Here is a 19,470-nt window from a genome sequence, read left to right on the forward strand (position 1 = left end):
CATCGGCATATTTTTATTTTGCTTGGATGGCCGTACAAATAAAATGTATATTACTCAATTCCAGTGTCTAATCTCAACTGTATTCAGATAACAAAAACTAAAGAATCAATTTTTCGACAAATGTTAATTTATGTATAATATTTTCTCAATTAATAGCACACTAGAGGCTAAGTGGCCACCCAAAATGCGCATAATCCTCTTTTTTTGCGGTTTTTCTGGGGTTTTCGATCCATATTTTGACAATTTTTTGGCTTATTTCGGCGTTTTTCCGACATTTTACGCTATTTTTAGACTTGTCAAGTCTAGACTAAGACGTGCACAAGATTGACAAGTGTACAAAGTGACATAATCATACCTCTGAATGAGTACTGATATTAGACTGGCAATTAGACCCAGTACTGAAATTGACTTACAGCCAGGTCCGGTTACGCAATAAAATTTATGAGATGATCTTATGCTATAATTTGTTCACGAGGAGGAAGAAGGAAACAAATTCCTTTTAGGGCCATGTGAGTGGAGCCGTCGTCCAAATCGTAAGAGAGGGAGACATTGATGAGCTGGATTCGTCCACCTTTCGGCCAGCCGGGTCCCGGCTCTATAGGATCCGGTTCCTCCAATTCCACTGGCAAGTATGTGTATTCCCTCATTCGTTCCACTGACGTCATCTGTAGAAAACACCATTCACTTTCCTTATATGGAGAGATTGCAATCTGGTGCCATAAGATAAACGTTCGAATTATATATTTTTTAAAATTCTAATCGTAGTCAAGACGGGAAGGGTATATTGCATGATTCCAGTTTAAAAATGGTTACCTCACGGGACAAACGCGTTTATCTTGCAATAGTACATGAACGTAAGGACAAAGGATGGAAGCTTGTCACGTATGATATGCTCTTTATTTTGACTAGGAAAAACAAAAAATCTTAAAATTTCTATTTAAATTACCCTAAAAGGTGTTTATCCTAAAAGATTCTAAAAATGTTGCAGCCATCTAGCATAAGATATTTTAGCAAGCATTGTATTAGACAACCTAATGGTCTTGAGTAGGGTACAAATTAAACTTTACATAAAAACCTGGACTAGGAGTTTTTCAAAAGATTTAACGTCAAATATATTGACCGAAAGCAAAACCTACTACCAAGGAGGTCGTCACGACATACATAACAATTTGCGATAGTGACTTTACCCAAAATATCCGGCAGAAAAACTTATTTTTGAAGAAATTCGGTACAGGATTCCAGGTGTAACAAACTTAGTTCATCGACCAGTCATTTGATCAATTGCGATCAAGTAAATTGTGATCGTGAATCACCTGTGATCTTGAGAAGTGAGATGACCTATTCTGTTTCGCTCGCTGTTCAAGACACCCCAAATTAAATATTAACCCCCCCCCCCCCCCAAAAAAAAAAAAACAAAAGCAAACGCGCATGTACGTAAGTGTTTTTTCACAATTAGAGTGGAGGGGAGAGTGAACAAATAGATCTTCACTTAATATTTGTAACTTCATAAAATTGTTTTAAGCTCACCAGATTGTCAACTTCGCACGCCTGTCTGACCATGTACTGTGTCATGCCCAGCATAGCTGTGGTGTAGGACAACATGAACCCAATGTCAGCTGGGGTGAGGTCGCCCACTTCGTACAGGGAAAACAACACAGCCACTATCAACACTATCGCCTGCGAGAAAATAAACAAACATTTTGTTATAAGCCATACAGTACAATGGCGTCAATTAATTAAGATAAATTACTGACTTGAGAGTTGAGAACGTTCGAATTGCATGGCACAATTTTTAAAAATATATCTCTCAATATCCTTCTGGATTAGACGAAAAATCGAATAATGTTAAAAAAACAATCCGGATTAAAAGACATCCCTCTGCGGCGACTTGACCCAAAGACCGAATAAACTGCTTCAGCTTCAGAACATCACAAGCGTCTGTCGGTACTGAATTAAACCTATCTTAAAGGAAATTGGCTGTGACATACAGAGAAATTAAAGGTATTAAGCATAGGTAAGTATCATTAACTTTTACATTGTATCAAATAATGGAAACCAGCTTTAAGTAAAATTAATGAAAAATTCGGTACCAGTAGACGCCTTTTTCTATCACTTTCTATACCAATTTCTATAGAGTTTAGGCAATGAAAGAGAAATCGGAAATTATAAATTCTTAACCAAATTCGAGCAACATAAAAGTTACGGTCACAGGGAGCGCCATGCCAGAAGATATGAAGGTTCAAAACAAAGTTATAGACACTTTTTTAAATGACCTATTAATTGATCACAATAAAAAACAAGAATGGAAAAAAATTTGAACCTGATAGAAGAATTTAAAGGTGTATAACTATGGCACCAAAAACTCCGTACAGCATGATTTGTGCTTTTTTTTGCACGCGATTTGTGCCCATTAATTTATGAAGTAAGGTGTGAAAGAAGGCGTGATAATTTTGACGCTTACACAGAAAACATGGTTATACTTCTTCGTTGTTTTAATGTTTACCAGATGAGTTGAAGAAAAAAGTGCAAGAAAAACTGATCCTGCGATCAAAGGCCAGAGCCTGCCACGCATGAAAATGTTGCCTAAAAATGACAGGTTCCAAGCACAAAAATCGAGCAAAATCATGAAAAAAAAACTAATTAAACGATGTTAGAAAAGACCCAAAAATATCACTCTAACAAAGTTTTTGTTGAGAATAGTGTAATAAAATACTCAAGAAATTCTTCTATTTCAGGAAGCATGTTGTTTCGCTGGCAAAACTAGAGTGCGCATATCGAGGGACCGAAATGTTACGTTTTTTTTTTAAAAAAAAAATAGAACCTCAAAAAGAAAAATTGAGATCGGACAATTGTGTTTCAAAATACAATACAAAGCGATAATAAAAAAATACAATACGATCGGATGAAAAATACTTGATAAAACTTCAGGAGACTTTTGTTCAAAGAGACAACACTCACTTACAAGAATAAAAGAACGTTAGCTACGTCATGGTATAAAAGAGGCTAGAGGTCCTGAAAAGCCCAGCGGATAGTTCGAATCAAAATTTCATTAAAATGTACGGAAACTCTTGAAGTAGCAGTTATGAAAACAGGCAACTTTTCAGGTTAACAAAAAAAACAGCAGGACATGCCCTGAATTACAACCAAAAGAATGAAATCAACTAATTACCTTACAAGTAAGATTTTATGAGCAAAATCAAACCATAACCGGCAAAAAATCTATGATTCTATATGAGCAAAAATAGACGAAAATCTAGTAACAATTAGAAAAATTCATCTTCCAGAATATAGAGTTTATCAAGATCTAGAACCTTTTGATGATATTAACACATTTGAGCCAACATTGACACTATGCATTCTTAGGATGAGTACACAATATAACAATCTAGTTGGAAACAGTGGCAGGCAAAGCAAAAAACAGGCAAAAACAAAGGAAATTGGAAATCAGAAAATTTTTGAAAATCAGTGGAGTCAAAGTAAAATAAAAAACATAACTACACTCCAGGCTCCTTAGCCACAAAATATCACAAAATTTTAAAAGTCGTAAAATATCTTTTAGCAGTTCTAATGGCTAAAAATGGACAACATAACTACAAATGAAGGCACGATACATATAGTCTCTTAAAAGTTCGAAAACAAAAGGTACCTCAAACATTAGCTAAAATTGAAGCAGACAAATTGACCGAAAAACTGATCTACAAGGTTAATGAGAACTTTATGTTTTTAGAGTGAGCGACTAGACAGCAAAAATTAAAACAAGGCAAGACTAAAAACTCAACTTTCATTTTTTTGAAAAGAATATGTCAAACTCATACAACAAAGCAAAATCAGAAAATTCGGTTCATTCCAATCACTAAATCATTATTAGCGACCAATGAAACTGAATTAGAATGCAAAAAAAACAAAATACAACCAATTTTTGCAGTAACTAAAAATGCTGGCTAATATTTTTTGAACATCAACAGTATAAAAGTCACCGAAAGCATTAGCTGAGGATTGAACGAATTTCTTCAATTAAATAAATCCTCCCTAGTAACCGGAGATACCTGTCACTGTTGAAAATAAGCGATGAGACGGCAACAAGAACAACAAATACTTAAACACTCAAAAAACCAATAAAAACTTTGAAAACGAACAGCGTATAAGCAAAAACTAGGACATTTACAAATTTTTGCTATGACAGTGCAATTGAAGCATGCTCGACCATTCGGCAATCACTTGGAGAGCATTAGGCTCCAATGATTCGAAAACTATCTGCACCTAATTGTAATGTTAGAGCATCGCCAACTTCTAAACTTAAAAAATCAACTTTTCGACGAACATTTCCACTGGAACTACAAAGAAATCTTACTGATTAGAAATTTGACAGGTTTAGCCAACACCGTATTGACCAGTTCGGCAGACTCAAAGTAATTTGATTGAAGTGTATGAACAAATAAAGTTCTTCCGAGGACGTTGCAGAGTGCCCTGAATGTTAGATGAAAAGAAAATTTTCCCAATAGGAGGCATTAATTTGAGATTGACCAGTCAAATTAAAGAACAAACGAATTGACAGAACAACTTTTTTGGTCGTGACAATTTATTCAGTTTAGATAGTCAAATGCAAGGCATGGCCAAAGGGGCTAAACTAACTCCTTTTAGGCATCGAGACAAAGCATAAGCACATTTGATTTGGCTCGAGCAATTGACTCATTCGCCAAATTTTTAACAGTCTCAACGGTTCCACATGCTTGTGCTCAAATTTGGCCACTTTTCCCGTTTCCTTTTTAAACATCGTTTAAAAATCATCAGCAGCACTAGTAATACATATGATAACTCAAACAAAAAATGCCAAAATCATAAAAAGTCGAGCTAATAGCCACCATTTTTCCGACTCTAAAGAATCCAAGTTTTGTGTTAACGAATATCTGTTTCTCAAATAACACTGGAAAGACTCAAATGATACAAATGCCAAGTGGCCAACAAAATCTAGTCAATCAATTAGATTGAAAATTCGTCAGGATGCAAACATCGGGCAAAAGGAAAGAATTACAACATAGCTGGCAGATTGCCAGAAAATAGCCGCAATAGCTTTGTAGATCTGCAGTCACAAAAAAACAGTAAAAAAGACAGACCAAAAAAACTCGTCTTTCCATTGAAGGCTGATATGTTATATTATGATTTAAAATCTGTATAATTTTTTGCATCCTCTATTAGCTGCTCTCATATAACCTTCATTTATAGTTACGCACACCCATAAGACCTTATCTCTTTGAATTAAAACGAATAAAAGTCAATATCAATGTGAGGAAGTCATTTTTGAGAGTGAGGTAAGTCAAGTGTGACTGACCAAAAATTTAATCACTCGAATGAAAAAAAAGCTCGCTCCACTAAGAGCAAAAATTAACGTCACACACGAACTTCAGTTCAAATTGCGTAAACGAATGAACAAAAATCGCGACGACAAATTAAAAAAACATAGAAGGACAAGTCCTGACGTACAATTCAAAGAATTTTCTTTGATTACAAAGAAAACTAGAATGGATCTAGAACGGACGATGAATGGATTGGGAATACCACTTAAAAAATCCGATCCAAAAAATCGAAAAAAACAGTAAAAATCAAAGTGAAACTGCCGCATGTGAACAAAAGACCACTAGCAAGAAAACGAATATTGGTTCTTTTTCGCTCCACTTCCTGTTCCGGTGTGACGAAAATCACTACTCCAATTTGACTTCAAAAAACATGAAAATGTGTGAACAGATCTTAAAAAAAGACAGCGCCCCCATACAATTCACATTCGTTGAATAGTAAAAAAAAACAAAGAAAAGGCCAATAAAAGCCTCAGCTATCGCTGTGCGGCTATTAAAAACGTATTTAAACATCAGTTATTGCCGAGTAGTTAGGGCGTCTGAATAGAAATCAGATAGGGTATCTAACGGAGGTTCGATTACTGCTGAGTGCACCAAAAATAACTTAATTTGTCGACCGGAAATAATAAGTTTTAAGTTAATGAACCGACCACAGAAATTAAGAAGCAAGCAAAAAATGTTTAAGAGGAGATGAAGTACAAATATTAGGCCTTGCAACTTTTGGCACCCACTTAATATTATAAATTCAGGAATTTTAGATCCGGAAATGATAACAGGTTTGAGACCAGAAGCGCCTAAACTTTTCAAAAAAGTCAAACACAATTACAATTATTGCAAAAACATGGGAATTATATTGTACATTTTCTCCTGAAGTCCATAAAGAACAGAGAAACAATCGTAGAATGCAATTAGTGGCTCATTCAATTTTCAGCCCCCACAAAAACAAAAGAACGAATCGATGTTAAGTTATGGTAAAAGGTGATTATATGATTATAATCTTATATGTTATATGATTTTTATGCTGCGGGATTAATAACCTCAAGATGAGTTTCACACGCACGGTTTTAAATACTCCAATAAACTTGGTAGAGCTACGACAATTCATAATACATCTAAGACAGTGTATTAGCATCGACGCATTCCAATAACAAGCTTGGTTTTATACCGCACTTCTGAAGCAATTGAAAAGGAATAAACCTCTGTTCTACAGTTTATCAATGCAGCATTCTAAAACACTACAAAGCGACATACATATATTTTGTGATCACGCAGTCATGGCGGACCGGTTAAGGTGTCTGCCTCAAAAGCAGATGCGTTCCACTCGCGCAGGAACGAATTATACGTATAATGTATTTGATATTTATCAATCATGGTTTGTGTGAGAATTGTTTTGGGCAATCAGAAAATGTGGTCACAGTCAGCACGTCTGACTAAAAAACAGAGAGGGCCTTCCCAAGGAGGTTCAGTTACAGCTTACTGCGCTAATATAAATTTAATTTTTTACCTGGAAAAAAATTATACGGCAGTGAGGTGAACTCAGAAATTAAGTAGCAAAGAAAAAATATTTAAAAGGAGATGAAGTCCAAATATTAGGTCTTGCAACTTTTGGCCCCGAATTAATATAAGAAATCCAGGCATTTTAGATCCGAAAACTAAAACAGATCCTAACTTTTTCAAATGCTAATGGCCAAAAAAATCTAGTCAATCAAATAAGATTGAAAATTCATCAAGATTTAAACATAGAGCAACACGAAAGAATTAAAAAAACGTATTTAAACATCAGTTATTGCCGAGTAGTTAGGGCGTCTGAATAAAAATCAGATAGGGTATTCTAACGCAGCTTGGATTACTGCTGACTGCACTAATATTAACTTAATTTGCAGACCGGAATTAATAAGTGTTACGGTAATGAACAGATCTCAGAATTTAGGTAGCAAGGAAAGTATTTAAGATGGGATGAAGTACAAATAATAGGTCTGGCAACTTTTGGCTCCCACTTAATATTAGAAATTCAGGCATTTTAGATGCGAAAATGAAAACAGGTTTGAGAACAGAAGTGCCTAACCTTTTCAAAAAAGTCAAACATAATTACAGTTATTGCAAAAACATGGGAACTATGTTGTAAATTTTCTCCTGAAGTCCTTAATGAATAGAAAAAAACGTCCTAGAATGCAGTTAGTGAGTCATTAAGTTTTCAGCCCCCACAAAAAGAATAGAACGAATCAATGTTCACTTACGGTAAAAGGTGATTATATGATTTTAATCTTATATGTTATGACTTTTGCGCTGCAGGATTAATAACCTCCAAATGAGTTTTATACGCACGGTCTCGAACACTCCAAAAACTTGATGAAGCTAATAAAACACTTCTATAGCCATTGAAAAGGAACAAACCTCTAAACCTCTGATCTACAGTTCATCAATGCAGCATTCTAAAACTCTACAAAGCGACATACATACATTTTGAAATCACATAGGCGTCTGCCTCAAAAGAAGATGCGTTCCACCAGCACAGGTTCGAATCCTGCTAACTGTGAGCACATTTTTTTATTTCCCAAAAAATCTCACACGATACATGATTGATTAATATCAAATACACTATACGTATAATTTCTTAGCTTACGCTTTTATTCAACTGATGTACCATTTGTGAAAAATCAATACTTGAACTTTTCAATCTCATCAAGTGAATCATTTACAACTGATTAGGGCATGGAGTGTTCATTTGATTGAAGTGCATGAACTAAAAACTTCTACCAAGCACTTCGCAGAGTGCACTGAACATTAGCCGAAAAAAAATTTTCGAAAAGAAAGCATTAATTTGAGATTGATAAGTTAGATTAAAATACAAACGAAAAAATAGAATCATATTTTTGGTCAAGATAATTGATTCAGTTTAGGTAGTCAAATACAGGGCATTGTCAAAAGGGCTGAACTAACACCTTTTAGGCATCGAGATAAAACATAAGCACATTTGAGTTGGCTCGAGCACTTGAACCATTCGCCAAATTTTTAACAGTCTTAACATTTCCACCTGATCAGGCTCGAATTCTGCCACTTTTCCTGTTTCCTTTTTTAACTTTTATTTAAAATCAGCATTACTAGTATTACATATGATTACTAAAAAACCAAAATGAAATCATTAAAAGAGAAGCTAATTGCCATCATTTCCTGACTCTAAAGAATTTAAGTTCTGTGTTAACAAACATATGTCTCTCAAATAACACTGGAAACAATAAAATGTTAAAAATGCCAAGTGGCCAACAAAATCTAGTCAATCAAATAAGATTGAAAATTCATAAGGATTTAAACATCGGGCAAAACGAAAGAATTACAAAAACATATTTAAACATCAATTATAGTCGAGTAGTTAGGGCGTTCATCTGAATAGAAGTCAAATAGGGTATTCTAACGGAGTTTCAATTACTGCTGACTGCAGTAATATTAACTTAATTTGTAGACCGGAAATAATAAGTTTTACGGTAATGAACAGACCTCAGAAATTCAGAAGCAAGAAAAAAAAATTTAAGAGATGAAGACAAATATTAGGTCTGGCGACTTTTGGCCCTCACTTTATATTAGAAACTCAGGCATTTTAGATCCCAAATTGAAAACAGGTTTGAGAACAGAAGCGCATAACCTTTTCAAAAAAAGTCAAACGCGTTTACAATTATTGCAAAAACATAGGAATTATATTGTACATTTTCTCCTGAAGTCCTTAAAGAACAGAGAAACATTCGTCGATCGTAGTGAGTGGGTCATTAAATTTTCAGCCCCACAAAAACAATAGAACGAATCATTGTCACTTATGCTAACAGGTGATTATAAGATTATAATCTTATATGTTATATGATTTTTACACGCACGGTTTTAAACACTCCGTAAAACTTTATGAGGCTAAGCAAACTCTTTTCATTGTTCACTTACGGTAAAAGGCAATTTTATGATTATAATTTTTTATGTTATATGATTATTACGCTGCGGGATTAATAACCTCAAGATGAGTTTTACAAGCAAGGCTTTAAAACAATATAAAAAAACTTGATGAAGCTAAGAAAATTCTTAAAACATCTACGACAGTTTATTAGCATCGACGCATTCCAATAACAGGCTTATTTTTATATCCTAATTCTGTAGCAATTGAAAAGTAATTAACCTCTGTTCTACAGGTTCATCAATGCAGCATTCTAAAACTCCACAAAGCGACGTACATGTGTTTTGTCATCACGCAGTCATGGAGGTCTGGTTAGGGCGTCTGCCTCGAAAACAGATGCGTTCCACCCACGCAAATTCAAATCCTGCTGACTTTGAGCACAATTTCTTATTACCCAAAAAACCACACAATACACGATTGATTAATATCAAATACACTATACGTTAATTTCTTAGCTTATGCTTCTATTCAACTGATTTACCATTTGTAAAAATCAACACTTGAACTTATTTTTCTCATCAAGTGAATCAGTTACAACTGATTAGGGCATGGATATTTCATTTGATTGAAGTGCATGAACGAAAAAAGTTCTTCCGAGGACGTTGCAGAGTGCCCTGAAAATTAGCCAAAAAAATTCCAAATGGGAGGCATTAATTTGAGATTGATAAGTTATATTGAAGAACAAACGAATTGATGGGACAATTTTCTGGGTTATTAAACTTTATTCAGATTAGGGCTCGAATTCTGCCACTTTTCTCGTTACCTTTTTATCATTGTTGTAAAATCAGCAGTATTAGTATTACATATGATTACTAAAAAACCTAATAATGAAATCATTAAAAGTGAAGCTAATGGCCATCATTTTCCTGATTCCAAAGGGTTCAGTTTCTGTGTTAACAAATATGTATCTCTCAAATAACACAGGAAACACTCAAATGTTATAAATGCCAAGTGGCCAAAAAAATCTAGTCAATCAAATAAGATTGAAAATTCATCAGGATTTAAACATAGGGCAACACGAAAGAATTACAAAAACGTATTTAAACATCAGTTATTGCCGAGTAGTTAGGGCCTCTGAATAAAAATCAGATAGGGTATTCTAACGCAGCTGGGATTACTGCTGACTGCACTAATATTAACTTAATTTGCAGACCGGAATTAATAAGTGTTACGGTAATGAACAGACCTCAGAAATTAGGTAGCAAGGAAAGTATTTAAGATGGGATGAAGTACAAATAATAGGTCTGGCAACTTTTGGCCCCCACTAAATATTAGAAGTTCAGGCATTTTAGATGCGAAAATGAAAACAGGTTTGAGAACAGAAGCGCCTAACCTTTTCAAAAAAGTCAAACATAATTACAATTATTGCAAAAACATGGGAATTAAATTGTACATTTTCTCATGAAGTCCATAAAGAACAGAGAAACAATCGTAGAATGCAATTAGTGGGTCATTCAATTTTCAGCCCCCACAAAAACAAAAGAACGAATAAATGTTAAGTTATTGTAAAAGGTGATTATATGATTTTAATCTTATATGTTATATGATTTTTACGCTGCGGGATTAATAACCTCAAGATGAGTTTCACACGCACGGTTCTAAACACTCCAAAAAACATGATGAAGCTAAAAAAACTCTTAAAACATCTACGACAGTTTATTAGCATCGACGCATTCCAATAACAGGCTTATTTTTATATCCCCATTTTGTAACAATTGAAAAGTAATTAACCTCTGTTCTACAGGTAAATCAATGCAGCATTCTAAAACTCCACAAAGCGATGTACATGTGTTTTGTAATCACGCAGTCATGGCAGCCTGGTTAGGTCGTCTGCCTCGAAAACAATTTCGTTCCAACCACGCAGGCTCAAATCCTGCTGACTGTGAGCAGATTTTCTGATTAGCCAAAAAAATCTCACACGATCCATAATTGACTAATATCAAATACACTATACGTATAATTTCTTAGCTTATGCTTTTATTCAACTGATTTACCATTTGTAAAAATCAACACTTGAACTTATCTTTCTCATCAAGGAAATCAGTTACAACTGATTAGGGCATGGAGTGGTCTTTTGATTGAAGTGCATGAACGAATAAAGTTTTTCCGAGGACGTTGCAGACTGCCCTAAATATTAGCCAAAAAATTTCCGAATGGGAGGTATTAATTTGAGATTGATAAGTTAGATTGAAGAACAAATGAATTGATGGAACAATTTTCTCGGTCATTATAATTTATTCAGATTAAGTAGCCAAATGCAGGGCATGGTCAAAGGGGCTAAACAATTTCCATTTAGGTATCGTGATAACACAAGCGTATTTGAATTGGCTTAAGCAATTGACTCATAGGCCAAATTTTTAAAAGTCTCAGCGGTTCCAACAGCTCGGGTTCGAATTCTTTCACTTTTCCCGTTACCTTTTTATTATTGTTTTAAAATCAGCAGAACTAGTATTACATATGATTACTAAAAAAAAACAAATAATGAAATCATTAAAAGTGAAGCAAATGTCCATCATTTTCCTGACTCTAAAGAGTTCAATTTCTGTGTTAACAAGTAAGTGTCTCTCAAATAACACTGGAAACACTAAAATGCTACAAATGCCATTTGGCCAACAAAATCTAGTCAATCAAATAAGATTGAAAATTCATCATGATTTAAACATCGGGCAACAAGAAAGAATTACAAAAACGTATTTAAACATCAGTTATTGCAGAGTGTTTAGGGCGTCTGAATAAAAATCAGATAGGGTATTCTAACGCAGCTTGGATTACTGCTGACTGCACTAACATTAACTTAATTTGTAGAACGGAAAAAATAAGTTTTACGGTAAAGAACAGACCTCAGTAATTAGGTAGCAAGGAAAGTATTTAAGATGAAGTACAAATTGGGATGAAGTACAAATAATAGGTCTGGCAACTTTTGGCCCCCACTTAATATTAGAAACTCAGGCATTTTAGATCCGAAATTGAAAACAGGTTTGAGAACAGAAGCGCAAAACCTTTTCAAAAAAAGTCAAACGCGTTTACAATTTGTAAAAACATAGGAATTATGTTGTACATTTTCTCCTGAAGTCCTTAAAGAACAGAGAAACATTCGTCGAAATTAGTGAGTGGGTCATTCAATTTTCAGCCCCACAAAAACAATAGAACGAATCATGTCACTTATGCTAACAGGTGATTATAAGATTATAATCTTTTATGTTATATGATTTTTACGCTGCTGGATTAATAACCAGCATCAAGATGAATTTTACACGCACCGTTTTAAACACTCCGTAAAACTTTATGAGGCTAAGCAAACTCTTTTCATTGTTCACTTACGGTAAAAGGCGATTTTATGATTATAATCTTTTATGTTATATGATTATTACGCTGCGGGATTAATAACCTCAAGATGAGTTTTACAAGCACGGCTTTCAAACAATCCAAAAAAACTTGATGAAGCTAAGAAAATTCTTAAAGCATCAACGACAGTGTATTAGCATCGACGCATTCCAATAACAGGCTTATTTTTATATCCCAATTCTGTAGCAATTGAAAAGTAATTAACCTCTGTTCTACAGGTTCATCAATGCAGCATTCTAAAACTCCACAAAGCGACGTACATGTGTTTTGTCATCACGCAGTCATGGAGGCCTGGTTAGGGCGTCTGCCTCGAAAACAGATGCGTTCCACCCACGCAGGTTCAAATCCTGCTGACTTTGAGCACAATTTCTAATTACCCAAAAAATCACTCAATACGCGATTGATTAATAATAAATACACTATACGTAAAATTTCTTAGCTTATGCTTTTATTCAACTGATTTACCATTTGTAAAAATCAACACTTGAACTTATTTTTCTCATCAAGTGAATCAGTTACAACTGATTAGGGCATGGAGATTTCATTTGATTGAAGTGCATGAACGAAAAAAGTTCTTCCGAGGACGTTGCAGAGTGCCCTGAATATTAGCCAAAAAAAATTCCAAATGGCAGGCATTAATTTGAGATTGATATGTTATATTGAAGAACAAACGAATTGATGGGACAATTTTCTTGGTTTTTATAATTTATTCAGATTAGGGCTCGAATTCTGCCACTTTTCTCGTTACCGTTTTACCATTGTTGTAAAATCAGCAGTATTAGTATTACATATGATTACTAAAAAACCAAATAATGAAATCATTAAAAGTGAAGCTAATGGCCATCATTTTCCTGATTCTAAAGGGTTCAATTTCTGTGTTAACAAATATGTATCTCTCAAATAACACAGGAAACAATCAAATGTTACAAATGCCAAGTGGCCAAAAAAATCTAGTCAATCAAATAAGATTGAAAATTCATCTGGATTTAAACATAGGGCAACACGAAAGAATTACAAAAACGTATGTAAACATCGGTTTTTGCCGAGTAGTTAAGGCGTCTGAATAAAAATCAGATAGGGTATTCTAACGCAGCTTGGATTACTGCTGACTGCACTAATATTAACTTAATTTGCAGACCGGAATTAATAAGTGTTACGGTAATGAACAGACCTCAGAAATTAGGTAGCAAGGAAAGTATTTAGGATGAGATGAAGTACAAATAATAGGTCTGGCAACTTTTGGCCCCCACTTAATATTAGAAATTCAGGCATTTTAGATCCGAAACTGAAAACAGGTTTGAGAACAGAAGCGCCTAACCTTTTCAAAAAAGTCAAACATAATTACAATTATTGCAAAAACATGGGAACTACATTGTACATTTTCTCATGAAGTCCACAAAGAACAGAGAAACAATCGTAGAATGCAATTAGTGTGTCATTCAATTTTCAGCCCCCACAAAAACAAAAGAACGAAAAAATGTTAAGTTACGGTAAAAGGTGATTATATGATTATAATCTTATATGTTATATAATTTTTACGCTGCGGGAGTAATAACCTCAAGATGAGTTTCACACGCACGGTTTTAAACACTCCAAAAAAACTTGATGAAGCTAAGAAAATTCTTAAAACATCTACGACAGTTTATTAGCATCGACGCATTCCAATAACAGGCTTATTTTTATATCCCATATTTGTAGCAATTGAAAAGTAATTAACCTCTGTTCTACCGGTTCATCAATGCAGCATTCTAAAACTCCAGAAAGCGACGTACATGTGTTTTGTAATCACGCAGTCATGGCGGCCTGGTTAGGTCCTCTGCCTCGAAAAGAGATGCGTTTCACCCACGCAGGTTCAAATCCTGCTGACCGTGAGCAGATTTTCTGATTAGCCAGAAAAATCTCACACGATCCATAATTGATTAATATCAAATACACTATACGTATAATTTCTTAGCTTATGCTTTTATTCAACTGATTTACCATTTGTAAAAAATTAACACTTGAACTTATCTTTTTCATCAAGTGAATCAGTTACAACTGATTAGGGCATGGAGTGTTCTTTTGATTGAAGTGCATGAACGAATAAAATTTTTCCGAGGACGTTGCAGACTGCCCTAATTATTAGCCAAAAAATTTCCGAATGGGAGGTATTAATTTGAGATTGATAAGTTAGATTGAAGAACAAATGAAATGATGGAACAATTTTCTCGGTCATTATAATTTTTTCAGATTAAGTAGCCAAATGCAAGGCATGGTCAAAGGGGCTAAACAATTTCCATTTAGGTATCGTGATAACACAAGCGTATTTGAATTGGCTTCAGCAATTGACTCATAGGCCAAATTTTTAAAAGTCTCAGCGGTTCCACCAGCTCGGGTTCGAATTCTTTCACTTTTCCCGTTACCTTTTTATTATTGTTTTAAAATCAGCAGAACTAGTATTACATATGATTACTAAAAAAAAACAAATAATGAAATCATTAAAAGTGAAGCAAATGTCCATCATTTTCCTGACTCTAAAGAGTTCAATTTCTGTGTTAACAAATAAGTGTCTCTCAAATAACACTGGAAACACTAAAATGCTACAAATGCCATTTGGCCAACAAAATCTAGTCAATCAAATAAGATTGAAAATTCATCATGATTTAAACATCGGGCAACACGAAAGAATTACAAAAACGTATTTAAACATCAGTTATTGCCGAGTGTTTAGGGCGTCTGAATAAAAATCTGATAGGGTATTCTAACGGAGCTTGGATTACTGCTGACTGCACTAACATTAACTTAATTTGTAGAACGGAAATAATAAGTTTTACGGTAATGAACAGACCTCAGTAATTAGGTAGCAAGGAAAGTATTTAAGATGGGATGAAGTACAAATAATAGGCCTTGCAACTTTTGGCACCCACTTAATATTAGAAACTCAGGCATTTCAGATTCGAAATTGAAAACAGGTTTGTGAACAGAAATGCCTAACCTTTTCAAAAAAAGAAACACGTGTACAAATATTGCAAAAACATGGGAGTTATATTGTTTATTTTCTCCTGAAGACCTCACGGAACAGAAAAACATTCGTAGAACGCAAATAGTGGGTCATTCAATTTTCAGCCCCCACAAAAAACAATAAAACGAATCATTGTTCACTTAGGGTAAACGGTGATTATATTATTACAATATTATATGTTATTTGATTTTTACGCTGCTGGTTTAATAACTAGCATCAAGATGCGTTTTAAACACTCTGTAAAACTTTATGAGGCTAAGCAAACTCTTTTCATTGTTCACTTACGGTAAAAGGCGATTTTATGATCTTAAAATGATGAAGCTAAGAAAATTTTAAGAACTTGATGAAGCTAAGAAAATTCTTAAAACATCTACGACAGTTTATTAGCATCGACTTGATGAAGCTAAGAAAATTCTTAAAACATCTACGACAGTTTATTAGCATCGACGTATTCCTGATGAAGCTTGATGAAGCTAAGAAAATTCTTAAAACATCTACGACAGTTTATTAGCATCGACGTATTCCAATAACAGGCTTTTTTTATATCCAAATTCTGTAGCAATTAAAAAGTAATTGACCTCTGTTCTACAGGTTCGTCAATGCAGCATTCTAAAACTCCACAAAGCGAAGCGACGTACATGTGTTTTGTCATCACGCAGTCATGGAGGCCTGGTTAGGGCGTCTGCCTCGAAAACAGATGCGTTCCACCCACGCAGGTTCAAATCCTGCTGACTTTGAGCACAATTTCTTATTACCCAAAAAATCACACAATACACGATTGATAAATATCAAATACACTATACGTATAATTTCTTAGCTTACGCTTTTATTCAACTGATGTTCCATTTGTAAAAAATCAATACTTGAACTTTTCTTTTTCATCAAGTGAATCAGTTACAACTCATTAGGGCATGGAGTGTTCATTTGAATGAAGTATATGAACTAAAAAAGTTCTTCCAAGCACGTCGCAGAGTGCACTGAATATTAGTCGGAAAATATTTCCGAAAAGCAGCCATTAATTTGAGATTGTTAAGTTACATTTTAAAATACAAACGAAAAAATAGAACCTTTTTTGGTCGTTTAGGTAGTCAAATGCAGGGCATGGTCAAAAGGGCTAAACTAACTCAGTTTCTCTGCCACCTAATGTTTCCTTACTATACTTGTCATTTCGATGTGAAGGGCCACTCATGTTTGGCGGTGAAAAGTTATCGATTCTACATGTATGGTGTCAAAACTGCCCCAAACAATTTTGTGATTTGCACTCATTACGGCTTCAACAAAGGATAACACTTAGATGCCCTGCTCAATAATCAAATGCAGAATTTGCGAGAAAGACACACACTACCCGCGCAGGTGCGAATTGACTGTGGGCAAAACTTTTGATTGCCCGAATCATTTCTCACACAACATTTCTCTCGTCGTTGGTTGATTAATATTAAATACGTACTTACTTAGCTTCAGCTTTTTATTCAACTGAAGTACTTTTTTGTAAAAACAAACACTTGAACATGTCTTTTTCATCACATGACTCAATTATAAAAGATTAGGGCATGAAGTAAAAAGAACTATTAGAATCAGCTGCCAAGCGAACAATTGCTTGCTCACTAAACTGGTCATTAAACTTCGTTGTGAAAAGCTTAGTCATGTTTAACGGTGAAAATTATCGAAATCTGCAAGTTTCAACAAACGATAATATTAAGATGCCCCGCTCATTAATCAAGTCCAGTAATTATTTCACCTGAGTTGAACAAAAAATGGTTCTCCATAACCTACAAGACTTTACCCACAGACTGTTTTAAAGAATTAAACCACTTAAGAATGGCAATTCAACAAGGCAGCCCACAAAATTTTTCGAATAACAGAGAGATGATTGTTGACTCAAAGGGTCTTGTCCAGAGTTGTTAAAGCATCTAAAATCAAAAGCATCAACTCGGGTTTGAAATTCAACCACCTCACTGGTATCTGATTTTAACATTGTTGTAAAACAAGCAGCATTCGTAATACATTTGATCACTAAAAATGAAATGCTGAAATTATAAAATGACGTCAAGATAAAAGTCATGATTTTCGTGAAGAACCCAAGCTTTCTGTTGCAAATATCGCTATCGCAAGAGCAGTAATTCCCGAGTGGTTAAGGCGTCTGACTAGAACGCAGATGGGGGTCTTTCCGCCTGGGTTCTAATACTGCGAACTGCGGTAGTATTACTTTTAATTGAAGACCAGGAATATAGGTGGTGCTTTAAAGAAAGACACAAACAAAAAAAACGAAAACACTTCTTAAAACGAGGAACGGCAAAGAGTAGACGGCCTTTCACATTATGGCTCTTATTTATGTTGGAGGATTAAGCAATCTGGATTGCGCAAACTACAAAATAAAAAACTTTACAACAAAAGCAACCAAACTTTTCTGAGAAAGAAACACACATTTACAATCATTTCATCAGACTCAGTTCAACAGAAAAAAAGAACATGGGAGTTATGTAGTTCATCTTCTTAGGTTCGCAGGAAACAAAAAAAATCGCAAACGGCAACTATTAAGACACTGCGTTAATAGTCACCTAATAATGAGTTCAAATCGCAAGGTTTGAATTACGCCAAAAAAATTAGATGACGCTAACAAAATTTTTAAAATCTACGCCATTTCTTTTAGCATCCACGCATTCCAAACACAATCTAATTTTACATTTCACTCTTGTAGCAACTGGAAAAAACAAACCGCGTTTCTACACTTCATCAATTCAGCCTTCTAAAAACCAAACATACATAGAGTAAACTATCACGCAGTCATGGCCGAGTGGTTAAGGCGTCTGACTTGAAATCAGATGGGTTCTACCCGCGCAGGTTCGAATCCTGCTGACTGCGATCAAATCTTTTTATTTTCCAAAAAAATTCGGGCTCGGGATTTGCTTGGCTCAAATCAAATTTGTATTAACTTCTTAGCTTACGCCTTTTATTCAAATACTGTAGCGTTTGAACAAACGAACACTTGAACATGATGTCTTTCATCACGTGAATCAGTTTTAAAAGATAATGGCATGAAGTGAAAAGAACTATTAGAATCAGCTGCCAAGCGACCAATTGTTTGCTGACTAAACTGGTAATTAAACTTCGATGAGAAAATCTTGGTCATGTTTAGCGTGAAAATTATCGAAATCTGCAAGTATGACGCCAAAAAGGCCCCAACACATTTTGTGATTTGCGCTCACTACGGTTTCAACAAACGATAATATTAAACAGCCCCGCTCAATAATCAAGTCCTGTACTTATTTCACCTGACGTGAACAAAAAAGGGTTCTTCAAAATCTACAAGACTTTACACACAGAATGTTTTAAAATATTAAACCACTTACGAATGGCAGTTCAACAGAGCAGCCCACAAAACTTTTAGAATATTTCGAATAAACAGATAGCTGGTTGACACATACAGTCTTGTCCGGAGTTGTTAAAGAATCTAAAATCAAAAGCACCCACTTGGCATTGAAATTCAGCCACTTCTCTGATTTCTAATTTTAAAATTGTTGTAAAACCAGCAGCATTAGGAAAACAATTGATCACCAAAAAATGAAATGCTGAAATCAAAATCTCGTCAAGCTAAAAGCCAACATTTTTCTGAAGAACCCAAGCTTTCTGTTGCAAAAAGGTCTATGGAACGAGAAGAAATGCCGGAGTGGTTAAGGCGTCTGACTAAAAAGCAGATGGGAATCGTTCCGCCTGGGTTCGAATCCTGCTAAATGCGCAAGTTTTACTTTTAATTGAAGACCAGAAATATAGGTGGTGCTTTAAAGAAAGACACAAACAAAAAAAACGAAAACATTTCTTAAAACGAGGAACGGCAACGA

General features: G+C 34.7%; 1 protein-coding gene and 1 non-coding gene across 2 annotated transcripts in view; one reads left to right on the forward strand and one right to left on the reverse strand.

Moving 5' to 3' along the window:
• LOC142351599 (ATP-binding cassette sub-family C member 4-like) overlaps positions 1 to 19,470 on the reverse strand; it is a 220,811-nt gene that overhangs the window by 12,012 nt on the left and 189,329 nt on the right. Inside the window, exons 8-9 of the mRNA XM_075403735.1 lie at positions 1,528 to 1,677; positions 496 to 665 (exon numbers count right to left, since the gene is read on the reverse strand). Of these exons, the coding sequence (XP_075259850.1) occupies positions 496 to 665; positions 1,528 to 1,677 (320 nt within the window). The remainder of the gene's footprint in view (positions 1 to 495; positions 666 to 1,527; positions 1,678 to 19,470) is intronic.
• On the forward strand, positions 18,412 to 18,493 carry Trnas-uga (transfer RNA serine (anticodon UGA)). The gene has a single exon. It is a non-coding gene; the product is annotated as a tRNA-Ser (tRNA).

Source organism: Convolutriloba macropyga, chromosome 13 (genome assembly GCF_964194025.1).
Source record: "Convolutriloba macropyga chromosome 13, txConMacr16.3, whole genome shotgun sequence".
Classification (NCBI taxonomy): Eukaryota; Metazoa; Xenacoelomorpha; order Acoela; family Convolutidae; genus Convolutriloba; species Convolutriloba macropyga.